Source organism: Copadichromis virginalis, linkage group LG10, assembly GCF_057382275.1.
Source record: "Copadichromis virginalis isolate Kocher_CV1m ecotype Utaka linkage group LG10, C_Virginalis_male_GT1.1, whole genome shotgun sequence".
Lineage (NCBI taxonomy): Eukaryota > Metazoa > Chordata > Actinopteri > Cichliformes > Cichlidae > Copadichromis > Copadichromis virginalis.
In genome coordinates, this window is record NC_140627.1 from 22328681 (window position 1) to 22351016 (window position 22336).

The 22336-nt window shown below is 39.5% G+C and overlaps 1 protein-coding gene across 2 annotated transcripts in view; it reads left to right on the plus strand.

The window, feature by feature from the left end:
- Positions 1-1217: 1217 nt before the first annotated feature.
- LOC146700470 (glucocorticoid receptor-like) overlaps positions 1218-22336 on the plus strand; it is a 67727-nt gene continuing 46608 nt past the window's right edge. For both annotated transcript variants that reach the window (XM_085470686.1, XM_085470687.1), the window contains exons 1-2: positions 1218-1709; positions 3396-4642. In XM_085470686.1, coding sequence (XP_085326812.1) covers positions 3405-4642 — 1238 coding nt within the window. In that variant the 5' untranslated portion in view covers positions 1218-1709; positions 3396-3404. The remainder of the gene's footprint in view (positions 1710-3395; positions 4643-22336) is intronic.

The window sequence follows — 22336 nt, forward strand, 5'->3', positions numbered from 1 at the left end:
TTGCCTGCCCGGGTAGTTTGACCTCTTATTTGTTTTGGGTTTTTTTTACAACTGCCATTTACAGATGTCCCACAAACGCAACGCGTGCGCACACACCCACAGACACGAGACATTGTGCCTGTTCAAGATGTGCTTGTGCAGAACAGCTAGATTGTGTGTTGCAGCTTTATCAAGACGCATTCGTCCAAAAAACATAAGTGTTTGAAGTAATTTATAACAGGAAACCAGATTTATAAAAAAAAAGGCTCAATAAAAACATAAAGCAATATAGTGTGAGTTTTATCCAGTTATCTCTGGGAGCCTGTTTCAGCTCTAATAACACGACACGACAGTGATACAAAATTAGGGATAAATTAGGGATAAAACCTGATAAAAGCACTAACGTGGCCGTGCATGAAGGGGGTGTGGTTTGACTCACCGCTCACTGGTCTTTGCCTGTCAGTAGATTTTAAGTTGCTTCAGGCAAGTCTACACTTCATTTGTTACAAGAATTTCATAGGTTCTTAGACACGCATTATATGCGTGTCTAAGAACCCTCAGCAGTCTGCTGAAGGTACTTTTGCAATTTAAGACGTTTCATAGCAGAAAAGATTTTGCGATATTTTAATCAATCTCTGACATGAACTATGAAAGGCGAGTCTTTTAATAACTAGGCTTTTAAAGGATTTGATCTGAGATTTTCTCCTTTATTATTTTCACCTTAACTCTAAATAGAACCCCAAGCTCAAGTAATTGTTATTAGCAGCCTTGATTTTATGTCTGAGGAGCTGTAGCAGGACATAGGTCATATGGCCTAAGAACTGTCTGCTTAGTCCTGTGCCTGGTGGATATAAGGGGCCGATGAAGACACGTTTTGACAGCAGTTTTCAGTGGGCAAAGGGGCGTTCACCAAGTGTTAAACCAACTGCGTCAAGGTGGCACAGACAAACACGGGGATATGGGAACACACGACATCCTGCCTTACACTAAAAGCGAAAAGGTTTGATGTGGAATAAACCTTAATAGAATAGTATGAAAAGAACAAAAGCTGGTGCGTTTCAATCTGTAAAAAGCGGATATTTATGTTGATTAGTAAATACCTCGGCAGTCGGCACACATTTTCATTTAATGCTAGTAAAGACGATTGCAGCAAAGAAGGCTTTTATTTTTGAGAGCTAAAGGAAGTGCGCATCGCCTTCTGTTTTAGCTGTCACCATTTCACTAAACGATCGCCCTGCCCTGTGCCTGAGTTTGCAGTTGAGTGCGCTAGGGATCGCGGCTCTATTATATAACTTTAGAATACTGGCGCTTTTAATGGCGCATAAGCAGAACATTGCGCCACAGATATGTCGATTTCCTGCGGATTTATCCCGAGTTCAGTGAGCGATCGATCACTTTTTTCGCCCCCTCCTGCCGGTGGTGAGCATTAAAAAGTTATCGAGTGATCCGTGAAACGGCGCACACGGCGGATCTCGCCAGCTCGAGCTGGGTCAGCGTCGGGCTGTTGATTTTACAGTTAGATATATTGCGGAGAATGTTTTCTTGCCATACGGGCACAGAGGCAGCAACAAATACAGCTGATACTTCACCACACAACAAAACTGCAACGAAGGGGTTTTATTCAAGCGCTTCACCTTGTGGACGTTGCGGCATTTCTTACATTCTTTTCAAGTTGGACTACTAAAAGATGACCTAACCGGTGGAGTACAGGTCAGGTACTCATACTACAGGTATGAGATCTTTTCAAGTGGAAACACTTGTCTTCTCGTTTGGTCACTGCAGAAATGTTGGCAGGGGTGAAACGGGCTGTTCCGTGGAGTAGGCCGACGGTGAGGGTCGTGCGCGCTGACAGCTCTGTTTGACAGATCGCCACGAGCGCTCGAGGAAAGCGTCTCTTTTGAGTCGGAAGAATTTGTTTAAGAAATGGGAAAACGTTGCACAAACTTCAGCCTACCAGCTGCTTATCAGGCTTTGCGGCTAGCAAGCGTGTGACCTGTGCAGTTTCCCATATAACCAACAGGTTGCACTAATGGTGTTGTCATGCTTGGTGGGAGTACCATGTAGAAAGTCAGGAAATCCCAAAGTTCTTTTTTTTCATATATATATATATAACTTTAGCATCCAACTGGTATTTATTGGTCAAAGTGAAGTTGGAAAGAAATGCATGATCTCATTAGCTTCAGTTTTGAAGCTGTGCATGACAGCTGGCAATAATGCGTTGTGGGTGTGGAAAAGTTGTTGAACCTTACGGCCAAAACATAAATCATTTTTTGCATTTTCTGTAAGATGCTCAATAAAACAAAGGAAAAAAATAATCATGTGTGCACGGAAATCCTGCGCAGCCACAAAAACCCCTTCATAAATCATTGGACTTCAAGCACAATACTGCAGTGCTATAGCTATTTTAGACGCTTTAAAGTGTTTATGAATGTTATATAAAGTATTCCGGAGGAAGAATGTCACCGCTGCGGCTCAAGAGCTGGAAAAGATCTAGCAGAAAAGACCCCGGCGACTTGCATTGATCAAAACATCACCGGAAATTATCCGGTCGTCACGCACGATTCGGCAGTGCGTTATTTTAAGGTTTTGACATTTACAGCGTATCAAATGGTCGACGAAGTTTACAAGCTAATATGCTGGCCTATTTGTGTTCCCTCTTTATTTTTAATATATAGTTTATTCAGGGACACCGCTGCGAAACACTCCAGACCGACCCTTGCTTTAATCGGTTTAAAACTTCTAAATTGGACTTTGAATGTATTATTTACTCGCTCCTTCTTGCAAGTGGGCAGAGGCAGTCGTTCGCGCCAGATGCCAACGTGGTTTAGTGTCTCCCGAGTCCAACGGATGCATGTTGTTACAAACGCTCAATGGGGATCTGACGGTGCGGATACCAGTAACGCAAGTTGTCCGGGCATGTCTTAAACTTCTTTTCCCTGTTCTCGGAGGAAAAGACACAGTTCCTAGAAATAGCACTCATATTTTAGTCATTTATTTCACGCAAGCCTAATAGCCCTGGTCTGATTTTGCAAGTCGGTTTTAAGTGTTCTCCCATTTGTGTGTCTGCCACATTGTTGGAGTGTGGGTGTTGGGGGAGGGGGTCATTCAGCTGCTGTCATTTATATAAAGATGAAAAATAAATAAGTAGAAGCAGAAGAGCGTAGGCAGAAGCACAGCAGCGGAACACTGCTTTTAAAGAGCGCCACTTTGTAATGCAGATGTTTTCAAACACCTGTCAGCATCAGTGATCAGTATTTCAGTAAGATTTGCTGTTTGTTTCGCTTCTTCATTATCTACTGTATGGGTCATCTCATTCAAGGCAAATTTTGTCTCTTTAGTGTGCATGTGTGTCCTTGTGTGTGTGTGTGTGTGTTGTGTTTTTGATTCACCCTGGCTGTCCTCACTGTTACCCACAGGACAAAGAAATGGATCAGGGTGGACTGAAGCGCAATGGTAATCGAGACGACGGCCTGACATTTGCGGAGATAGAAGGTACTGGTGACACACCTGGTTCACTGTTCCAGACTGCAATGCATCTGCCTGGGTCTCTGCCCCCTGCCACAGTGGCCCCCAATAGACAGGGTGAAACCAATGGCCAGGGGGAGCTTGGAGGCTTGTTTGAGTCTCATCAGCATCATGTTCTGGGTGAGGGGACAGACATGAAGGAGGGTAAAATGATTCGAATGCAGAAACAACAACAACAACAGCAGCAGCAACAGGATATTGGTATATTCGGCATGGGGGACAGCTTGCCATTGTTTAACCAGTGTATTTCCAATACACCCACATCTGTCATTAACACCTCAGACACTTCCGTCCTAGGCAACCTTCCTCTGCCTGACCTTTTTTCCCACCCCATAAAGACGGAAAGCATTCTTTCTCTGGACAAAGACTTGGGAACTTATAGTGGGCACACAGGCACTGGTCCATGCGATTTGGATGGCAACAGTGGCCGCCTGATTGAGGATACAGAGATTTGGCAAGATCTGGACCTTCCCAGCTCACTGCCAGAAATCAGTGCTTTTGAGTTGGATTCAGAAGTGGCACACTTGGATAACATTCTACAAGAGAGCACCGGTCGTGGCTGTCCTGTCGGTGGCTTGCCAAAGGAAATAAAGCCTCTCATGGGTAACGGAGAAAACTGTACCAGTGTTAATGGCACAAAGCAGCAACACCATGCCCTACACCCCCATCAACAACAGCAGCAGCACCACCAACTAATACATCACCAGCAACATCAGCCCCAGCATCACCAGCCTCAGGCCCTTCTCTCCACTATCATCATCAAGGAAGAGAAGGATCCTGATGAGTCTTTCATCCAAATCTGTACCCCTGGTGTGATAAAACAGGAGAAGCAGGATAATGGTTTCTGCCAGCCTCAGTGTCTCCAGAGCGGCATCAGCTCTCTCCACGGAGGAGGACCACGCCCCATGTCCTCACCTGTGAGTGTCGGCGCAGTGCCCGGCTACCACTACACAGCCAACCTGAGCTCAACAATGGACATACAAGACCAGAAGCCTTTTGACATGTACTCAAACATGCCTCTGATGGGGGATGGCTGGGCCCGGGGGAAAAGGTATGGAGAGACATCTGGGATTCAGAGCAGCGATGATGGGCCCACTCCTGTCGCGTCCTTGGCACCTTTTTCTGTTGGCTTCTCCAGGTAGGTTGAACTTTATCCCACTATGTTTGCTTTTGACTTCATTGCAACGTTTGTCGTTATTCTCAGTCATCATATGATTGGCTTTGTATTGACTCAGGAGAGTATGGCTGTGCTTTGAAAAAAGAAGTTTAATTGTAAGGAGAAGGGAAGTTGATAATGCGTTATTTGCTGCAGTCTTAGGTGTGAATTCTCTAAATACAAACTTTGAAGACTAATTACTGCTTTTTAGTCCACTAGATGGTCAATTAACTTTAGTAGTATATAAGCACAATGATTGCAGCGTTTCCTTTTCCACTGCGCTACAAAAATGTTTGTGCTGCTCACTTAGCTCCTGAAATGCTAAGTTCAGTCTGGCAACTTGACATCTCAGTCAGTTTTTTCATAACATTTAACACAATGTCCTCTAGTGTGATGATTTTTTAACAGAAAAGCACTTGAATAAGTCAGAAAAGATGCTCAGGAGCTGTTGTATGCTTCCCTGTGACATTCTTAACAGCATTTGGATGCAGGGCGTCTGGTGCTCATCACATCTGCAGACACTGCAGAGCATACTCTTAATACAGCCACTTTGCAGCACATTGTAAATCTGAATCAAGTGTAAATTAAGAGTAAACACTACATATAATATGTATGCAAGAATAGGAGACTGATATAAGAGAAATATTTTGCTGTTTTTGACGAGGCGCAAGGTGACAGTAGGGAAAGTAAGCGGTCTAACTGAAGACTTGATATGAGAAGGTGTGTGAGAATAGCCATCCAGATGAGATCTTATGTTTTCCAGTGTCACAGTATTGTGGATTCTGGATTCCAATATCTGACTAAGCTATATTGCTTAACTGTTCTCATATACGGTATCCAAGAACTATTCATTTGGTATTTTTCCTCTATTGTTTTGTTTTTGTTTTTGTTTTGCTTGTTAGAGAGCAATCGCAAAATAATCTAAACATGTCATCCCACCACAATTTATTAGAAAACGTGTTATTTGCATCTCTAAAAATGCAGTGTGCTCCTGTTTAATTTGATGGAAATGAGCGCTGTGAGAAAGATGTGTACGTGCAGCTTGGTGAGCATGAAAAGTGTCTGGTGGACACACCTCGCTTCAGCTTGGAAAGACTATCTGATAACTGAACCAACTAAGAGCGTGACATTGATAGAGGTTGAATTTTTAGTTTTATGAGTCTACATGGTTATATGTGAAAGTACAAAGATGGTGTTTGATTAATGTCTAGTAATAATGTGAGCCCGTACTGGCCTTCTTAAAGACCTGTTAAGGGATTTAGCTCAGGACAGCTGTAAACAAGTTGTATATGAACGAGTTTCAGCTATCGCTAGCTCTTTTCCGTCAGTCTGATTTTCTGTTGATCATATCTCTTTGTTCTGGTAAATAGTGCAAGTCTCAGTCTTCCCAAGCCACTGTCTTTCTCCTGTATAATAAACTGTAGTGAACTTTATTGCTAAACACGGACACAGGACTTTTGTAACCGACTTCCTGCTGTGTTGATCCCTGTTGCACCAGCATGAAGTGTGATAACGTACTGTGATGCTCTTCGGGACCTGAACACTGCAATGCAAAATCTCTTACAGTACAAACAACTTAATGCAAAAACAAACTCACCTAACAGTCCACTGACCATGCAAGTATAACTGGACTATACGATTTATATATCCTTATTTAGCAGTTAAGCTGTTCCCATGATGTATAAATTATTTAAATCAACACTTCAGATTTACCAATGAACCAAGTGTGAAAGGTTAGATTTTTTAGTAGTGACACTTTAATTGACACTAAGCTGATTATTTTGAATGCGATTTCACATAGATGGATGATTATTTCAAAATAAAACTTTTAAATCATACACGGCTAATAATAATTCAGTATATGAAATCATTAAATATTTAAAAAAAATGTTTCATTTTGTGTTAAATTGATTAATTTTTTTATTTTTTTTTAATATGAGCAACAACCCGAAAACAAAATGAATCAGCTTTTACATGAAATAAAGTAAAGCATTAGATTTTCACAGTCAGAAGTTAAAATACTGAATTTTGAAAAATTGTTAATGATTTTATTTAGCTATATTATACAAATTTCTTTTTAGGGTCTCTGTTTTAGCTACAGACTTTCTTTAAGGAATTATACACTGCGAATTATAAAAGTGGCAGGGATCAACTATAAAAAAAAAATTAACAGTTATGCAACACAACAAAGAACAGCATAAGAAAAAAGGAACTGGTCATTCTGACTGAGTTGTTTAATACTTTAGAATTGAATAAAGATGCACTGGATAAGATAATCAAGCAAAAATGAACTTTTAAACAGTGCTGAATTTTATTTTAATAATAAATTACTAAACTTTACAATCTGCACCAAACTGCAGCAAGTCACAGGACGACCTCTCACTTAAACAACTGGAAAGAAAGTGCTCTGCTACTGGAAGGAGGTACAGCTAATTCACCAAAATGTTTTATATATTTAACCTTATTAAACAAAACCGAGTGCAGAAGATTTACACTACAAAATTTTCAGGTACTTCATTTTCCAGTAAGCTTGGCTCTAAGCTCTGGCTAGCCTTAGCCACTTTCCATTTGTTAGCTTCTTCAAATTGGGCATGTTTAGCTGGGTCTAGGTGATATAAGAGTCTCATAGGTTTGTTGTTACGAATGTTTTCATGGTGGTTCCCCTGTGGTTTACTTTGTCTTCCTCATTTACAGTTAAGAACTCGGCTCAGTCTGTGAGACTGTGAGTGTGAGAACAACTATTTGCCTGTTCTGCTGTGCATGTGCTGTGCATGCATGAAACACACTGGCTGGTAATCAGACATATGCGTGATTAACAGGGTGAAAGTGCTGAAATTTGTCCATTTCGGGTCCCTGGCCAGTCGATCGATGCGTCTCTGAAGCAGAACTGTATAGAAATGTATAGTGTTGCTGTACGTTACAGTGCTTTTGCATTAGATCACATTATACTGTATTATTTCACAGCTATGTGTGTGATACATGCCGTATCTTAACGGAGGGATGAAAACAGTGACTGGTGGCTATATCATATATCACATATATATCATATCAACTACAACCTTCATATCATTTAAGCCATCTAGCTGTTCTATGGGAATTTTCGACACCGTTTGAATGCAGTTTGGCCCAACCACATTTCTTGGCACAGGATTTGTGTTACATAACTGATAATCAAATAGACAAATGTTTGTTGCTGCATGCCCAGGGTAAAAGGAGGCACTTACAAGATTCATATCAATTCTAGAAATAGCATGACACACCCTCTTATTAGGAGACATTTGTTTTAACTTGTTTTAACCTCTTATACCTCCCAGTCTTCTTATTTGTGTGGTGCTAAGTTTAAAATGTTGTGAGACATGCAAAGTAAAAAAGGGTTAAAAAGCTGATATCAACTCTTCTCTGTTGCTCCGTTGCCTGCGTCAGTGTGTGTAAGAGCACGGCTGAGGATAGCAAGCTGTGTGTGTGTGTGTGTGTGTGTGTTTGTGTATTTGTGTGAATGTGTGTAGTGTACACAGGGAAGCTGGGAGGCCACGTGTACATATCTGCTATGGTGTGCTGCTGTCTCGCTCTCCTTACCATGTCACTCAGTCACTTTTTTTCTCTTCACCTACTTACCCTCGCTGGCCCCCTCAAAGCTCTTTATTTAACAGAGGCATGCAAATGCTGTACACACACACAGTTGTCACGTAAACACAGACACACAGACACACAGACACACGACCACATTCATTTTAGAAGTGCTTTTTTTTTTTTTTTTTTTTTTTAACAGGAAAATTATGCTTTTGTTCGACAGTTGGGTGTGTTGCGATTTGCATCATAAAGTAGTTGTTACTGTTACTGAGGACTGCAGATGCTTTGTGTTATTGTTAAGTGGTTTTCAAACTCTGTTTAAAAAAAGAAAAAAAAGTCAGCATATGTCACAGACTGTTATTTACATTTTTTTAGAAAATATATTCTGGAATCATTGCAGCGCATTATATAATATAAACTTTAAGACAAGAGATTAGAGAGACCACATGTTTGACAGCATGTTTTGCAACCATGCCTTGCACACACAGTTCTGGAGCATGCATGTTAGATTTCTCATAAACTGTCAAAACCACTGTTGCTAATGCAAAACATATGTGTTACAGGGTCCAAAATAAGTGATATCTGCTATAAAGGTTGTTAGGCACAGCAATATACTGTATAGTATATAATATACCGTGCTGTGCAAAAGTCTTGAACCATTCCTTATTTCTTTATATTGTGCAAGGACAGTGGGAAACATACATGGAAATACAGAGTGTTATGCCAAAGCGTTCTCAGCCAATATGACTCCATACTGCTTCAAAAATACTGAGGTCCACCTTTTGGGAAACTCTGTTCACAACTGATAGTGATCCACTGTGGGTTTTTGTTGGGGTTTTTCAGTGTCATGCTGAGAAAAAGAGCTTTTAGAGTCAGATGGTATTGCATGGTGTATCAAAATCTGATGTTATCTTCTGCATTCATAGTTTCATCAATTTTGCATTTCAACACTCCTGGCTGAAATGCAACCCCAATCACGACAGAGCCTCCACCGTGTTTTACAGATGGCTGTAGACACTCACTGTTGTAGCTCGCTCCTGACCTTCTCTGTAGATATTCACGATTTGAACCAAAACATTCGCATTTTGATTAATTACTCCGTAAGATCTGTTGCCATTGAATTTGAATCCAGTTCCTGTGTGATTTGGCTTAGCTTAGCCTTTTCTCCAAGTTTCCTTTCCTTAAAAATGGCTTCTTAACATCTTCCTTTGAGACTATTTCTGATGAGGCTTCAGTGAAAACTAGTTAACTGAAGGGCCAACTACATCACTGTGGTCCTGTGTCAGGTCTTTGTTGGATATTTTTCCAACTTTCAGATGCTGTTTATATGCTGTACATGGTTTTTACAGGCCTGCCACTTCTTCTTTTCTCTTCTACTTGACCGTTAGGTTTAAGGGTTCACTGCACACCAAGTCAAGTTTTTGGCTAATAGTCCTTTGAAAATAACATTATTGGTGCAAAAATTCTATTTTATGTCTGCCAAACTGTGTTATCGTTGGCATTTTTTATGGTTTCAGCTGAATAAATGTGACCAAATGAAGTGTCTTTGCAACAAACGGCTTCAGACAAAGTGCCTAAAGATAAATTTTAAAATTGGTTCTGTGCTAAGTTGTCTTGAGTTAGACGCATTTTCTATGATTCATAGGTCAGTGTTAATGACCTTCAGCATGAAGAGTATTGTAAGCTATAGCAGCAGGGGAAAACACTAAATTATACTTAACCGTGTTCAAATACAGTTATTACTGATTTTTTTTAAAACCGTAATTAGTGAACTTAAATACACAGATGTCACCCGAACACCTGAAAGCAAAAAATGTTTTAAATCATACTATTAGTCTGATACTTTTTTTTAAAAACTATTTCTGTAAATTCTTCCATGCATTGTTTATATATGTAACAAGGAGAATAATAAGATGTATTAGCTCAGTTATCTGTAGTGGCTTGTGTCTAAAGATAATAATAATTATCATCATCATTACTGTAATTATCAGACTTAGGCCCAGAAAAGGGGTAACTTGAAACTGAATGACATTGATCACTTATTTATTAGCATTTGCAAACACAAGGAACTGTATGCCAAGATTCACCCTTGCTTATTTACAGAATAACAGTAATTGCGCTGAGCGTGATCAGTTTCTCGTACAGTATATTATCTTAAATAGAACTATACATTGCAAAATAACAGGATTTCTTTGTATTGCCTTGCTTAGCACTATTTACCTCACTGCAAGAAGGTTCATCTGAGGCTTTTCTGTGTCGAGGTTGCATGTTCTCCCTATGTCTGTGTGGGATTCCTCCCACAGACCGAAGACATTCTTGTTATATAAACGGCAGGCTGGGAAACTCGAGTCAAACCGAAAACCTCTATAATTTTTAAAACGGGAACTACCAACAAAAGGTCGCTAAACTATGGCAAATACTAGGTCAACTTCACATCTGTTGTGTCAGTTCCTGTATTTCTAATCTCCGAGATAATGCCACCCTCAGTCAGCTTTGTTTGTTCAGGTTACTTAATATCTGTACAAACAGCTGTTTGATGAGCTGTATAAAACATTGCATTTCTCTGCAACTTACTGGCTGATTGATTTTAGGTACTTAGTATTAGCCAGACAGTTCATGTGGGATCCAGATATCCAGGCTGAGTAATATGAAGTGTGTTGAAATGTTCTGTGATACGTTATATTAATTCACGTTAATGTTTTACAATTCTCCTCTTTCTGTTTGTCTTGCTATCTGACACTTTCTTTGGTTTTGTTTTTTCTAGTTCCTATTGTGAGTCTTTGAAGCACAGGGTCAGAGTGGTGCAAAGAGCTAAACTGAGGTGTAGTCCTGTTCCAGCCAAGCTGTTTCCTTTTTGAAGACTATTTTGGTGGCTGCCAGCTTGCTGCTGTTGTCATCTTTAAATGCCTACATAGATCTTAACATGTATTAATCACTGTATATGGGAACTCTCATACAATGTCAAAGTTTTGTTTCACTTTCTGTCTCTGAAATGACTAGTCTGCGCTGGGAAATTCAGATTTTTCCTTTGAGTATTGCTTCCTTCTCTTCCTGTATTTTTACATTTTCTTTTTCACAAGAACCGTTGTTGAAAAGGCTTTTGTTTCAGCCAGATTTATTTGGAAAATGTTTGTGGGCTTTCCAATTTATAATAGAATTTTTGGATGATTGGACACTCACTGACTTCTTAGATTTACTTTTAATCTGAGAAGCTTTGTATGCACAACACCCACCAACATACTTAATTGATCAGACAAAGACTCAGAAATGCCTCGTTACTCATTGTGAGATGATTGTGCATTGTGAACAAAGCTAGCTGGGCAGGGGAACATTTTTTGGTATAGAGTACCTGTACTCCGAAAAGATTCTTGTCGTATTCTCAATAACCTATTCTTAGTAATGTAATGACTATCATCACCGCGATTCAAAATGCCTGAGAGTGCATAGCTGTCTCTGTCACATGTCTAACCTCTCCCTTCTTTTGATGACTAACCTACCAATGCAAACTACAGTAGCTGAACCTGGAAAAACTGGAGGGAGATGGTAATGGGGCTTGTTTGTGACACTTTATGTCCTTCTTGGCGATGCTTTCGCGAACGTTTTAAAATCATAATACATGCGAAAGCACCAGGTTCTGGTAACCGTATGAGACAGACCAAATGGCAAAAGCTATAGGCACTGGAAATGTCTACATGCTGCAAATAGAATCACAAGGTTTTCCACAGGAAATTGGTTTGTGGAGGTGGTGAGCAAAGTCCCACCACTTCATTTAGCACCCCCGTCACCCGCACACTAAAAACATCCCCTAGCATGCAAGTATACATTTGGGTGACAGGTTAGAGAAAGAAGCCAACAGTCTTAATGATAATGACAGTGGGAGTGCTGGGTGGTGGCTGTCTGATATAATGCTGAATCTTTCAGGGTGATTTGAAATGCTGCATTAAATCGTTTTATATAAATTTTTGTGCTCCTTACGCATATCCTAACTTCTCAGCTGTCAATTGACTTTACCAAACTTTGTACTGCAACATAGGATTTAACCTGTTGTTCAGAGCCTGAATCACAGAAATCCTGATGCATTTCCTCATCCATTTCTCAAAATCAGATTAGTAACACATTAACTGCATACTTTCCTCAGTTGCGTTATGCTAGCTATGTTTCCCGTTAAAGGGGAGTTCACTTTGTTTTGCATTCCTAAAAAATCTCAGCATTTGATAATGGTTTGCCAACACAAATGTCACAGGCATTAAAAAAAAAGTTGTATTTTTGACTGAAGCTGAACGTTGACAATTATTAAACAAGTGTTAAACATTATGACATCATCCCTATCTACTGCATCTGTTACCTCTCTCTACAGTCTTTGTGCATTTTTCTCTTTACATAACTCTGTCGCCTTCAAATTGCAAAACAAACACAGGAAAATTGGGGAATTTTGGAGACCAGTAGAAAGTTCAGCATAAAAATTATAATTGGACTTTGTAGGCATTGTAAATAGTAAATGACGTGTCATAACTTGTTTTCTTATTGATGAGTCGAGTTGGAGGAATTTCCTGCTCGTCGCCGAATAAAAAAAAAAAAAAAAATCCTCAGAGCAGTGTGGGCACTGTGCCATGGTGTGCTCCTTCGGTTCTGAGAGTGAGAGTTATTGGATTTGTTTGTTTGTGAGATATTTTTGTAGCTGTGTTGCTTTTGTGCTGCCTGTCTGCCTAAATGTGGGTCATCTAGTCTGTGATAACCTTTAATCCAGTCTTCCTGACTCAACGAGAGGCGGTTAAACTCTAGAGGGAATACAAATGTCTCCTGTGTCGACAGTTGTTTTTTCAGTGTTACTGCCCGGATTAAAACTCGTCTAGGTGCAGCACGGTTCGACTGCCAAATTTCTGTTAATTTTTTACAGCAGAAGCAAAAGGTGGAGCACGCTTGAAGTTTGGGTTCAGCTTGGTCAGCGTTTTTCTGTCTAGACAAGATTCATAATTCCTGTTAATGTAACTGACTTGTGCTTTATTGATCCTTCTTATCTTGCATCGTAAAAATTTAAGGGTAAAATCTGTATTTCAGCACATTTATATTTCACTAGGAATAGGCTTCAATTTTGATAAGATTTAAACTGAATTATACATCATTCAACAGGGTTGAACTGGATCTCTTGCTCCTTCTTTTGTGTCTCTTTGAGGATCACTTTTCGAGAATGCTGTATAAATAAATTAAGACTCCTTTGTTTGTAACTGTATACACTATTTAGATATGAGAAACTAGATTACTCTTCAGCAGGGCTGCTGTTCTTTTATTCCAAGGTGGGAAAAAACTTTGAACACCATTTTAACTTTGGGATTTTTATATTTACCTACATTCAGTTTTTAACATCTCAGATATATTTAATTCTATTTATTTATATAATAATTAGCAGCATAGAAACACTGATTTATGAGTTGAGCTGTTTTTTTGTTTGTTTTTTTATTTACTTTTTTTACCGTACAATAAAATATTGTAGTACGGTATTTGTCATAAACTAACTTTGTCATTAACTAAATTTTAACTGATGTAAGTTTATCAAATGTTATCTTATCCAATCTTATCTACTTATGCAAAAACTGCTAAAACAAATTCCCCCAAACTTAAGGGAGAGGTGGGGGAAAGGGCAGAGGAAAATCCTAATAACCCTCAAGCTGTTTGAGCTTATCATGCTTATGCCGTTTCTTTTATCTATGCCAGATATTCTAAAAGATTGTAACATAGTTTAATCATGATTTCTATGCAAAATGAATTTTCAGCATCACAGTTCCTCCATATTTTTATGCCATACTCTGGTGGTTTAGACTGAAAACAATTTGCACCTGCCTCTGAAAACTGCCAGCTGTTTATCTGCCAATTTGATATCTAAATTTGAATTTAAGTCTGTTAGCCGTGGTTCACAGCAAAGCGTTATAATCTTCTGATCAGAAGTATGCAATTACAATAAAATTAAAGCCTGTGATGTTGAACATATATTTGACCCCACTCGTTTTTTTATTGTTGTTGCTGAACCAGTTGTTTTAGTAGCGCATATATCGTAAATGACCTCATTAGGTCACTCAAAAGCGAAGTTTGGAGGCAGATCAGAAACAAATTCATTAAAATTACAACACTTTCATATTTTATGGTATATGCACTCTTCGAATACCTTTCAAGCATTACAGTAAAATGCATTTTATTGTATTTTATTATCTTAGACCTACCAATAAACATTTTTCTTAACGTTTACATGTAGTGATGCACGCAATCTATTTCCTAAAAAGTATATTTACATCTTTAGACTTAGTATTCTCAGCTCTCTTTGCCACATGCATACAAAGTGTAATGTATGAGGTTGCCAAGGACCTTGTCCCATAGGCCCGTCAATTATTTACCTAACCAAGGTTACTGTACATGTGGAGGCAAACATTCTCTCCCTGAAGCCTTTGTTCAGACTTGCACTTGTGTAGTCTCGCATTTCATTCCAGCTTTGAGAGAAAACTTGACAATGGCCCCGCTTAAAACACTATTAAGGAAATTAACAAGTTACTCCTGGTGACTAACTTGTAGGGCTGCATGATTTTGCATAAAATGAGAATCACGATTTTTTGGCTTAGAATTGAGATCACGATTCTCTCACGATTTTCTTTTCCAATATAAATATTTATTGCACTTATTAACTGCACATCAACTTTGTAACAGTTGAAACTGAACATAAAAACAATAAATAAACATAAAAACAACAAATGTCTCACGTTTTGTGGTTGCCGCAAAATGTTGTACTGCTTGAAATTCCATCTCCACCGTTGCTCGACACCGCGTGAATAGAGCAGGTAGTGCAACAATAGAAAAATAGTTGCGGGACGGCACTGTGTAGCGTTTGTCTAGGGTGTTGATCATTTTCCTAAATCCCTCGTTTTGCACAGTGTTGATGGGAGCCATATCTTTGGTCAAGTGATAAGTGATAGCCTCCGTAATTTCTTTGTGCCTGCGGGAGTTCGACGGGTATAGGGAAGCGCTGTATAAGGTTCCCGTTATTGATGTTTGGGTGGTTGACCGGGACGGATTTTCTCCTGTCACTTTGTCGTCATCCTTGACGTGCTCTCCGTTGTTTTTTCCCTGCTAATTTTAGCATCACATGGCACAGCTTCTGTATCATGTGGTATAAGGCTCCGTCCTTGTCATTTGTTGAGCAGGAAGAGTGAGCGCTTGTTTTCATGCAGATTACGTCCCGGATCAAAATGCGGTACAATCGTCGTCGTCTTTTTTTTTTTTTTTTTTTTTTAAATCGTTGTCATTTGGAAATGAGATCGCACATAAGTATGAATCGAGATCGCGATTTTCTAACGATTAATTGTGCAGCCCTACTAACTTGTGATCATGCGATTGTAGAAATGCTGCTACATTCTTAAATTCAACTTTAGGTTGAGATGACACACCAATATTAAGAACTGATTGCATGCTCATAATCGGTGTGTTTATTTGCATTGTTTCTGAGCAAACTAAAAGCATTTTGCAAGAGTCCTAATTTCTTTTGCAACCACTAAATAAGCATGTTTTGAAGTTAGTTCGATTCTGACCACAGGTTGTCTGATAAGTCAGCAGCAAGTGTGGATGAAACTGCAGCTTGTGATAGTAAAACTGTACTGAATGGATGGAGTTATGCTGATCCGGCATGTGTTGGTATCAGCGCTGGTCGTATCGAACAGGCGTAGACTCTGTTTATCATCCTGACTAAACAAGCAGCTGATTGAACGACTGGTTGGTGAGTGCGTTTATCACTGGCTGGTGTATGTGCAGGACACATTGGGGGGGGGGGGACACAATGGTAGATCTATCTGTTTCAAACATTTTCTAACAATCAAATCTGCTCAGTTTGAATTGAACTAAAGCACTTTAAAAAGAAATTATAAATTCACATAATAACAACCATAACAGTAGAGTACATTTATGGAATAACTGAGTAAAGATGGGGCAAAATATCAGTACAGCAACACAATATATCTCTTCCTATTCCAATACCATTATTAATGCACTGGTCCAGTATCAGTTGTTCTGAATTATTTGCTAATATGTCATGCATTTGTCTGAGGATATTGACCTACCTCTCAGACACTCTTATTTCATCATTTAAAATAGAAGCCCCCGTGTGTCTGGAGGTTATGTATTTTCCGCACAGCTACTGGTAAGGCCAGTCTACTATTTTTAAAGGTGCTTTAGCTTGTTGTGATGATGTTACATTGTGCCAGTTTTGTGTTGCCAAAGCAATGTTAGAAATAGACCTGTGTGCTGGAAGAAGCATGCCAGCCATGCCGTTTATTGTGTCTCTATTGACATGAGTCAACAGCACATAAGATTTTTAAAGCTTATGCTTTTTTTAGGTTGTTGTCAAATCACTAACCTGCCCATGGCAGGGGTTATTTTGAGGGGGGGGGGGAAATCGCACAGGCATTAATTCACCATCAGTGCATTTTGCATTCACCAGTGTTTTGGTTTATGGAAGTTAGCATGTTAACTCGCCTCAGTTACACAGGCCTAGACCATCTGGCAGTCACCAGTTGCTAAGGAAAAAGAGTGTATACTGGTTGAAGAATGGTGGCTGGAAGTTTCGCACAGCTGGTGTGAATTTGTTTGCAAAGAGGTGCACAATGCTGTACGAAAAAACCTTCTTGCAATTTGCTCTGCTGGGGTGTTGACAGGGCATCACTGACCAATTGCCGGGCATGTGGGGACTGAGGCCTTTATTGCATGTTGGCAATCTGAGTTTACAGTTAGCTGAAAGCATTGCTGTGCCTTAATCTCAATGTGCCACCAGTAAGACTGAACACTTCTAAGAGCAGTTTAGCAGTTTTGGTATTTACTAATGAGCTGTAGTGACTGAAAGCCCAGAAGTGCTTCTTCTGTTTTTTGTGTGTGTCTCTGGTCTTACTGCATATGCATTTGCAGGAATTTTCTCTTTCAGGTTTGCTGCTTGTAGTTCACTGAAAGTTGTGCCAAATTTAGTGATGTGAAAAAGGACGTTTTATTTTGCACCTGTTGTGCCTGTGATAGTAGTTGTTAGGAGGGTTAATACAGTTGGAATGCCAGAGGCTGATGTTATCAGGACGAGAGCAAACCTCGGGGTGAATGATGGATGTCAAAGCTGTGCGCCAAAGCTTAAACTCCTGCAGGCTCTTAACTGAGTGAAGAGCTTAATAATGCTGGTACTTTTGTGTATCAGAGCAGAACTTATCTAAACGGAATCAAAGTTGGCATAGATTGTCAGTTAAAAGGGAAAGCCCCAACACAAGTCGCTTTTTATAGCACACTGGAGGGTTTTCAGTATTTTAGGTTGTTGTGAAAACCACAATTGGCAGAGCTGGCAGTAAGGTGTGGATCAATTACCTTCACTCTCTGTGTTAAACTGAGAAGACTGTGGGCTTGTATGAGAAAGTTATACTATATTTCCTAAATAGGACACAACTAAAAATTAGATTTTTGGGTCAGATACCTACTGAATTGGGCTCCAACACTAGCCTAATTTCATTGCTAATATGTTTCCATTATTCAATTCCTTTTTATTTATTATAAAAGTTACATTTTCTGTTTTTACTGGCAAAGTAGAGGCTGTTCTGCCAATGGTTTGAGTGAAAGTAAATAAATTCCTTGCTGCTTTGAAGTGGTGCTAGGCCACTGTAGCAGGAAGAATCATATATTACTGCGGTCATCACTCTTCTCTATAGATCAGTCATCAGCTCTAAATTTAGAATAGTGGCCTTGGTTTCTCAGGCACAGTGATTCAGGTTATTCCATCATAACATAACAGCAGTGCATCAACTCTGAGATTTGTCGCAGGCATTTTGAGAAAAGTATCCCAGTATGGACTGCTTGGGTTTGGAAAATCCTGCATATTTCAGTTACCCAGCAGCTGGACTGGTGCAGGTTGCCTGCTTAGCCCATAGCTGTTAACATTAAAGGACCTCATTCTACCAAAGCTGGAGTTTGAATAATCTAGAATGGCAGTTATCCTCTCAGTTATGTAGACTCAAAGCTACATGTTTGTTTCATGTAATGTTATGTGACAGATCTTGATAAAATGTCTTACTTTTCTTTATCCCCATCCAATTGTAGAGTAGTTGTATGACAAGAACGAACAAGTACAGGTTTACTTGACTTGAATGCTTTTGCATTTGTACACCGCATGCTGATGAGGACCGCAAAGGTACACTTTGATTCTGGTTCTGAATTAATTTAAAGAACTTTTGGTCTTAACTTTCATTTAATCTTGTGTCATCTCTTGTAAGAGAAAGCAAAATGCTGTGGCAACTATATCTGGAGGTATGCACTCATTCAGATGCGAAGTGAAACATGCGTTTTTCTGTCCTGGCTGAAACAGACTGACAGAATGCTCTTGTTTCTTGCATTCGGTGCAAGATCATTCTGCCTTACTTGCTAGTACTTTCGATATGTTTGAATTTGTTCTTGGGCAAATTCAACCCCCCCCTTATATCTGGTTCTTTGTGTTCTTTTGCTAACACTTGGAAACCAGCCAGTAGTTTTATGTAACCACTTTTTTGCAGCAGACAGTTGCATTGAATTGTTAGTTTGGTGCAACCTTCTTATGCATGCTTTGAAGTGCACCACAGAATACCATTATTATATGCAAGTGGATTTTTCCTTTATGCATTACATGCATCATCCATCCAGTGCTAGTCAACTATGGATGATAAACTCTCATGAATTTTGATGCATAATGCCTATTTAGCAATTTAATAGTACAGTTATTTCACATTGTAGTAGAGTTACATTGTGATGGAAGATCTTCTCTCGCTGTGGGTAAAACTGCCACAACTTTCCTATCCAGCCTCTATAAAAAGACACGTTAGTAAGAGATGTAATAATGTAATGATGTCTGGTTTAACCCTTGTATGGTGTTCGGGTCTGTGAGACCCGTGTTCAGTTTTTTTCAAAAGAAAAATTAAACAATTAATTTTTTTTTCACGTGTAAATGTGTTGTGTCTTTCCACTCACTCCACTTGATTATAACTGATTTATTTATAACATTTTATATAAAAGAAAAACGAGAAGCACATTAATTCATAAATGTGATCTAACAAAGGTAAAGGGAAAAAATTAACCATGTTTGCTGTTCATATGTCTTGTAATTGGGATGAAGTAAACATCTGTTGAGTAATTTAACATAAAATTGTTTGATAGTGTTAATTTGGAAAGCCAAAACTCTAGCGGGTCCACCAGACCCATGTTCTTTTCCTCCTTTTCTTTCTGCCTGTAAATACAGGTCTCCTTAATTCTACTCTGTTCCTCCTTTAACTGTCATCAACATGGGAGCTGGGCAATGAAGAAGGGGAGGAGTCTAGCTCTACTGTAAATGGGCCATAATCCAGCTGGGCCAAACTCTGCCTCTATATCTGACTGCAGCTTTCTCTCCCGTGGCTTTTCTCACTTTCCTCTTTCTCACTCTTTCCTCATCTTAGCCCTTCTTTTTTCTCACACTCTGGGACACTTGAACTTCCCCTTTTTTATATTATATCTCACCTCATTTCAGTTTGCTTTAAGCTACTGTAACTTTCTCTGGACTACTGTTCTGCTTCTAACCTACTTTCAACACTTTGTGTTTTCTTTGTAGATGAAAGCTGCCCAACAGGCCTCAGCTTTGTTTGTGTATTGTACTTTCATGTTCATTGGGAGCTTTTCTAACCTTGTTATTCTTCTGAAATGGTAGACGAGGGCTGGAATTCCTGATGAGCTTCCCATTTCTCAAATAATGTAGACTATTTCTTCCTATATTCCTGCAAGCAAGCTCGACTTAAGGGGCAAATTCTCAGGTGAGCAGTCCCAAAAAGTTGACACTTTCATGAGCCAGCAGTGCTGATTGCCACTGGTCCTAAAATGAATAAACCATCACCATCACCTCAAGGCGCTTTATATTGTAAAGACCCTACAATATTGGTGAAAGCCCAGACAATCACAACGCCTTATGAGCATGTTGATGGTGGGAAGGAAAAGCTCCTTTTTAATGTTACCAAACTTCCTGCAGAGTCTGAGGCAGGGAGGGAGGGAGGGAGGAAGCCCTCTGCTGTGACTGGTTGGGGTTAATGGGAGGGAGACAGGACAAAATTCACACTGTCTAATGATTAACTGTATCATTAGTCATTATTAAATCCAGAATTGATATTGATTTTTGTTGTTGTTGATCTAAGTCAGCCATTAGCGCCATTATGCTTTGGCATAATAATGCATAATTACACTTGGAATAAATGCACGTATGCATATGCAGTAAATATAATACAAGATGGAGATCTTTTGGGTCTGAAATATGAAGCCAGTGCAAAAATGTCTTCCATTTCCCTGTCACTTTGCAGTAAGTGCATTCTGTGCACTCACGCACACACTCACATTAGACCACCACTTGCCCAAGTGAATATGATGTAATAAATTAAGAACTGTGAACCTGTACTTAAGTAAGAATGCAATTTGATGTCTGTAACTTGACACAAAGTGCTTTTCTGTTACAAAAAAAATGTGAACATTATTCACCCCTCAGGCCTGTTTCACTTTCATGAGTTTGGATTTTGCCATTTAATGTCTTGCATGTTTAATGCTGGTCATTGCTCAGCTGCTGTGTGCTCGCTGCTGCTTTTGTACATTAAATAAATTCAGCTTGTACAGCGACAGTCTGAGGCCTCGTCATAATGTCTGCTCTTCTCTCTCCTGCACATTTCCCTCCTCACTGCATGGTCTATCAGCCTTTCAGCCATTAATTACAGCTGACGCTCTATCCATTTTCCTCAATCTGCTCTTCGCTGTACTCTCTCCTTTCTCTGTGTCTGTGCTCTCTCACCACTGATTCATCACTCTTTACTCTGAGTCCACCCCCTCTTGCACAAAAACGATAAATGGTGTTTGTCAGAATACATTAGCTTTACCACTACAGCTCATCTCTCATCTGCATGATTTTAGTCAATAACATTATTATTGCCTATTACAGAGAAAATGTGTTTAATTTATCTTGGCAGTTAAAAAAAAAAGAGAGAAAAAAATTTTTTTTTAGACATTTATTGTAATGGATGTTATAGTTCAAGATAATTTTTTTTGCATTCATGTTTTATCTGTGCCACATAATCCGCTAATAATTTTCTGCATAATTTTAGATTATTTCTGGTGATCTTCCACATGCTTGCTGCTAGCCCCCCCACCCCCCAAAGAAATCCTGCAGTCAGGTGCCAGAGATTTAAAAAATGTAATCTGAGAGATATGGTCACAAGTTCGTGGACACGAGACAAGAATTATTAGTAAAAGATCGTCTTGCTTACGATTGCTGGATGTCTGCAGCCTAGCCCTAAAAATCACAACAGTACGAGTGAGGCGGCTTCAGTGCACTTAGTCATGCTGTTCTTTCACTGCTGTTGCTATGGAGCTGAACTTCAGGTTCAAGTTTTTGTTTTTTTGTTTTTTTTAAATAACTCTGAAATAGGATGCATTTTGAGTTGAAGTGAGCATCATGCCATCCAGAGTAGACAGTAGACAGTTTTCTTAATGCTAAGGGGAATTTTTTGTCCTGCTGCAATCGGTCATATGTCCATATTATGAATGGGGACTTGTTTAGAGTGCAAATGAAGGCAGGATTATATGATGTGGCAGATCTGCAGCTGCATCACAGAGCACTGCTGGATAACACTCTGCCTCGTCTACAGCACACAAATTGTGACAGTGTGCCTATCTTAATGAAATAGATGGATACAGAATAATGTCATCTGGAGGTCTGTATGATTATAAAGTGTCTACACTGAATTATGAGTCATTGCTAACAGTGGAAGTTGAAAATTAGTCCAAGCTTATCAGTCCCTCCTGTCAAATCGGGCATGTTTTTAGCTCATCCGGTTGCAGGACCAATGAGCTCATGCAATGGGAAGGTGTCTGTCATCCTTCCTGCTCTGTCCACAATTCACAATAACTGCTACTTCCCTTAGAGTATTGGTCAGGGTTTAGTGAAACGTGCAAACACAATCCTCACCTAATGGATTTTCAGTATTTCCAAAATATGCCCAAGGACAAGGTTTGTCATCTTACAGGCAGTTTTTGTGCTTTTTCTGGCTGTGTTTACTACTCACTGTG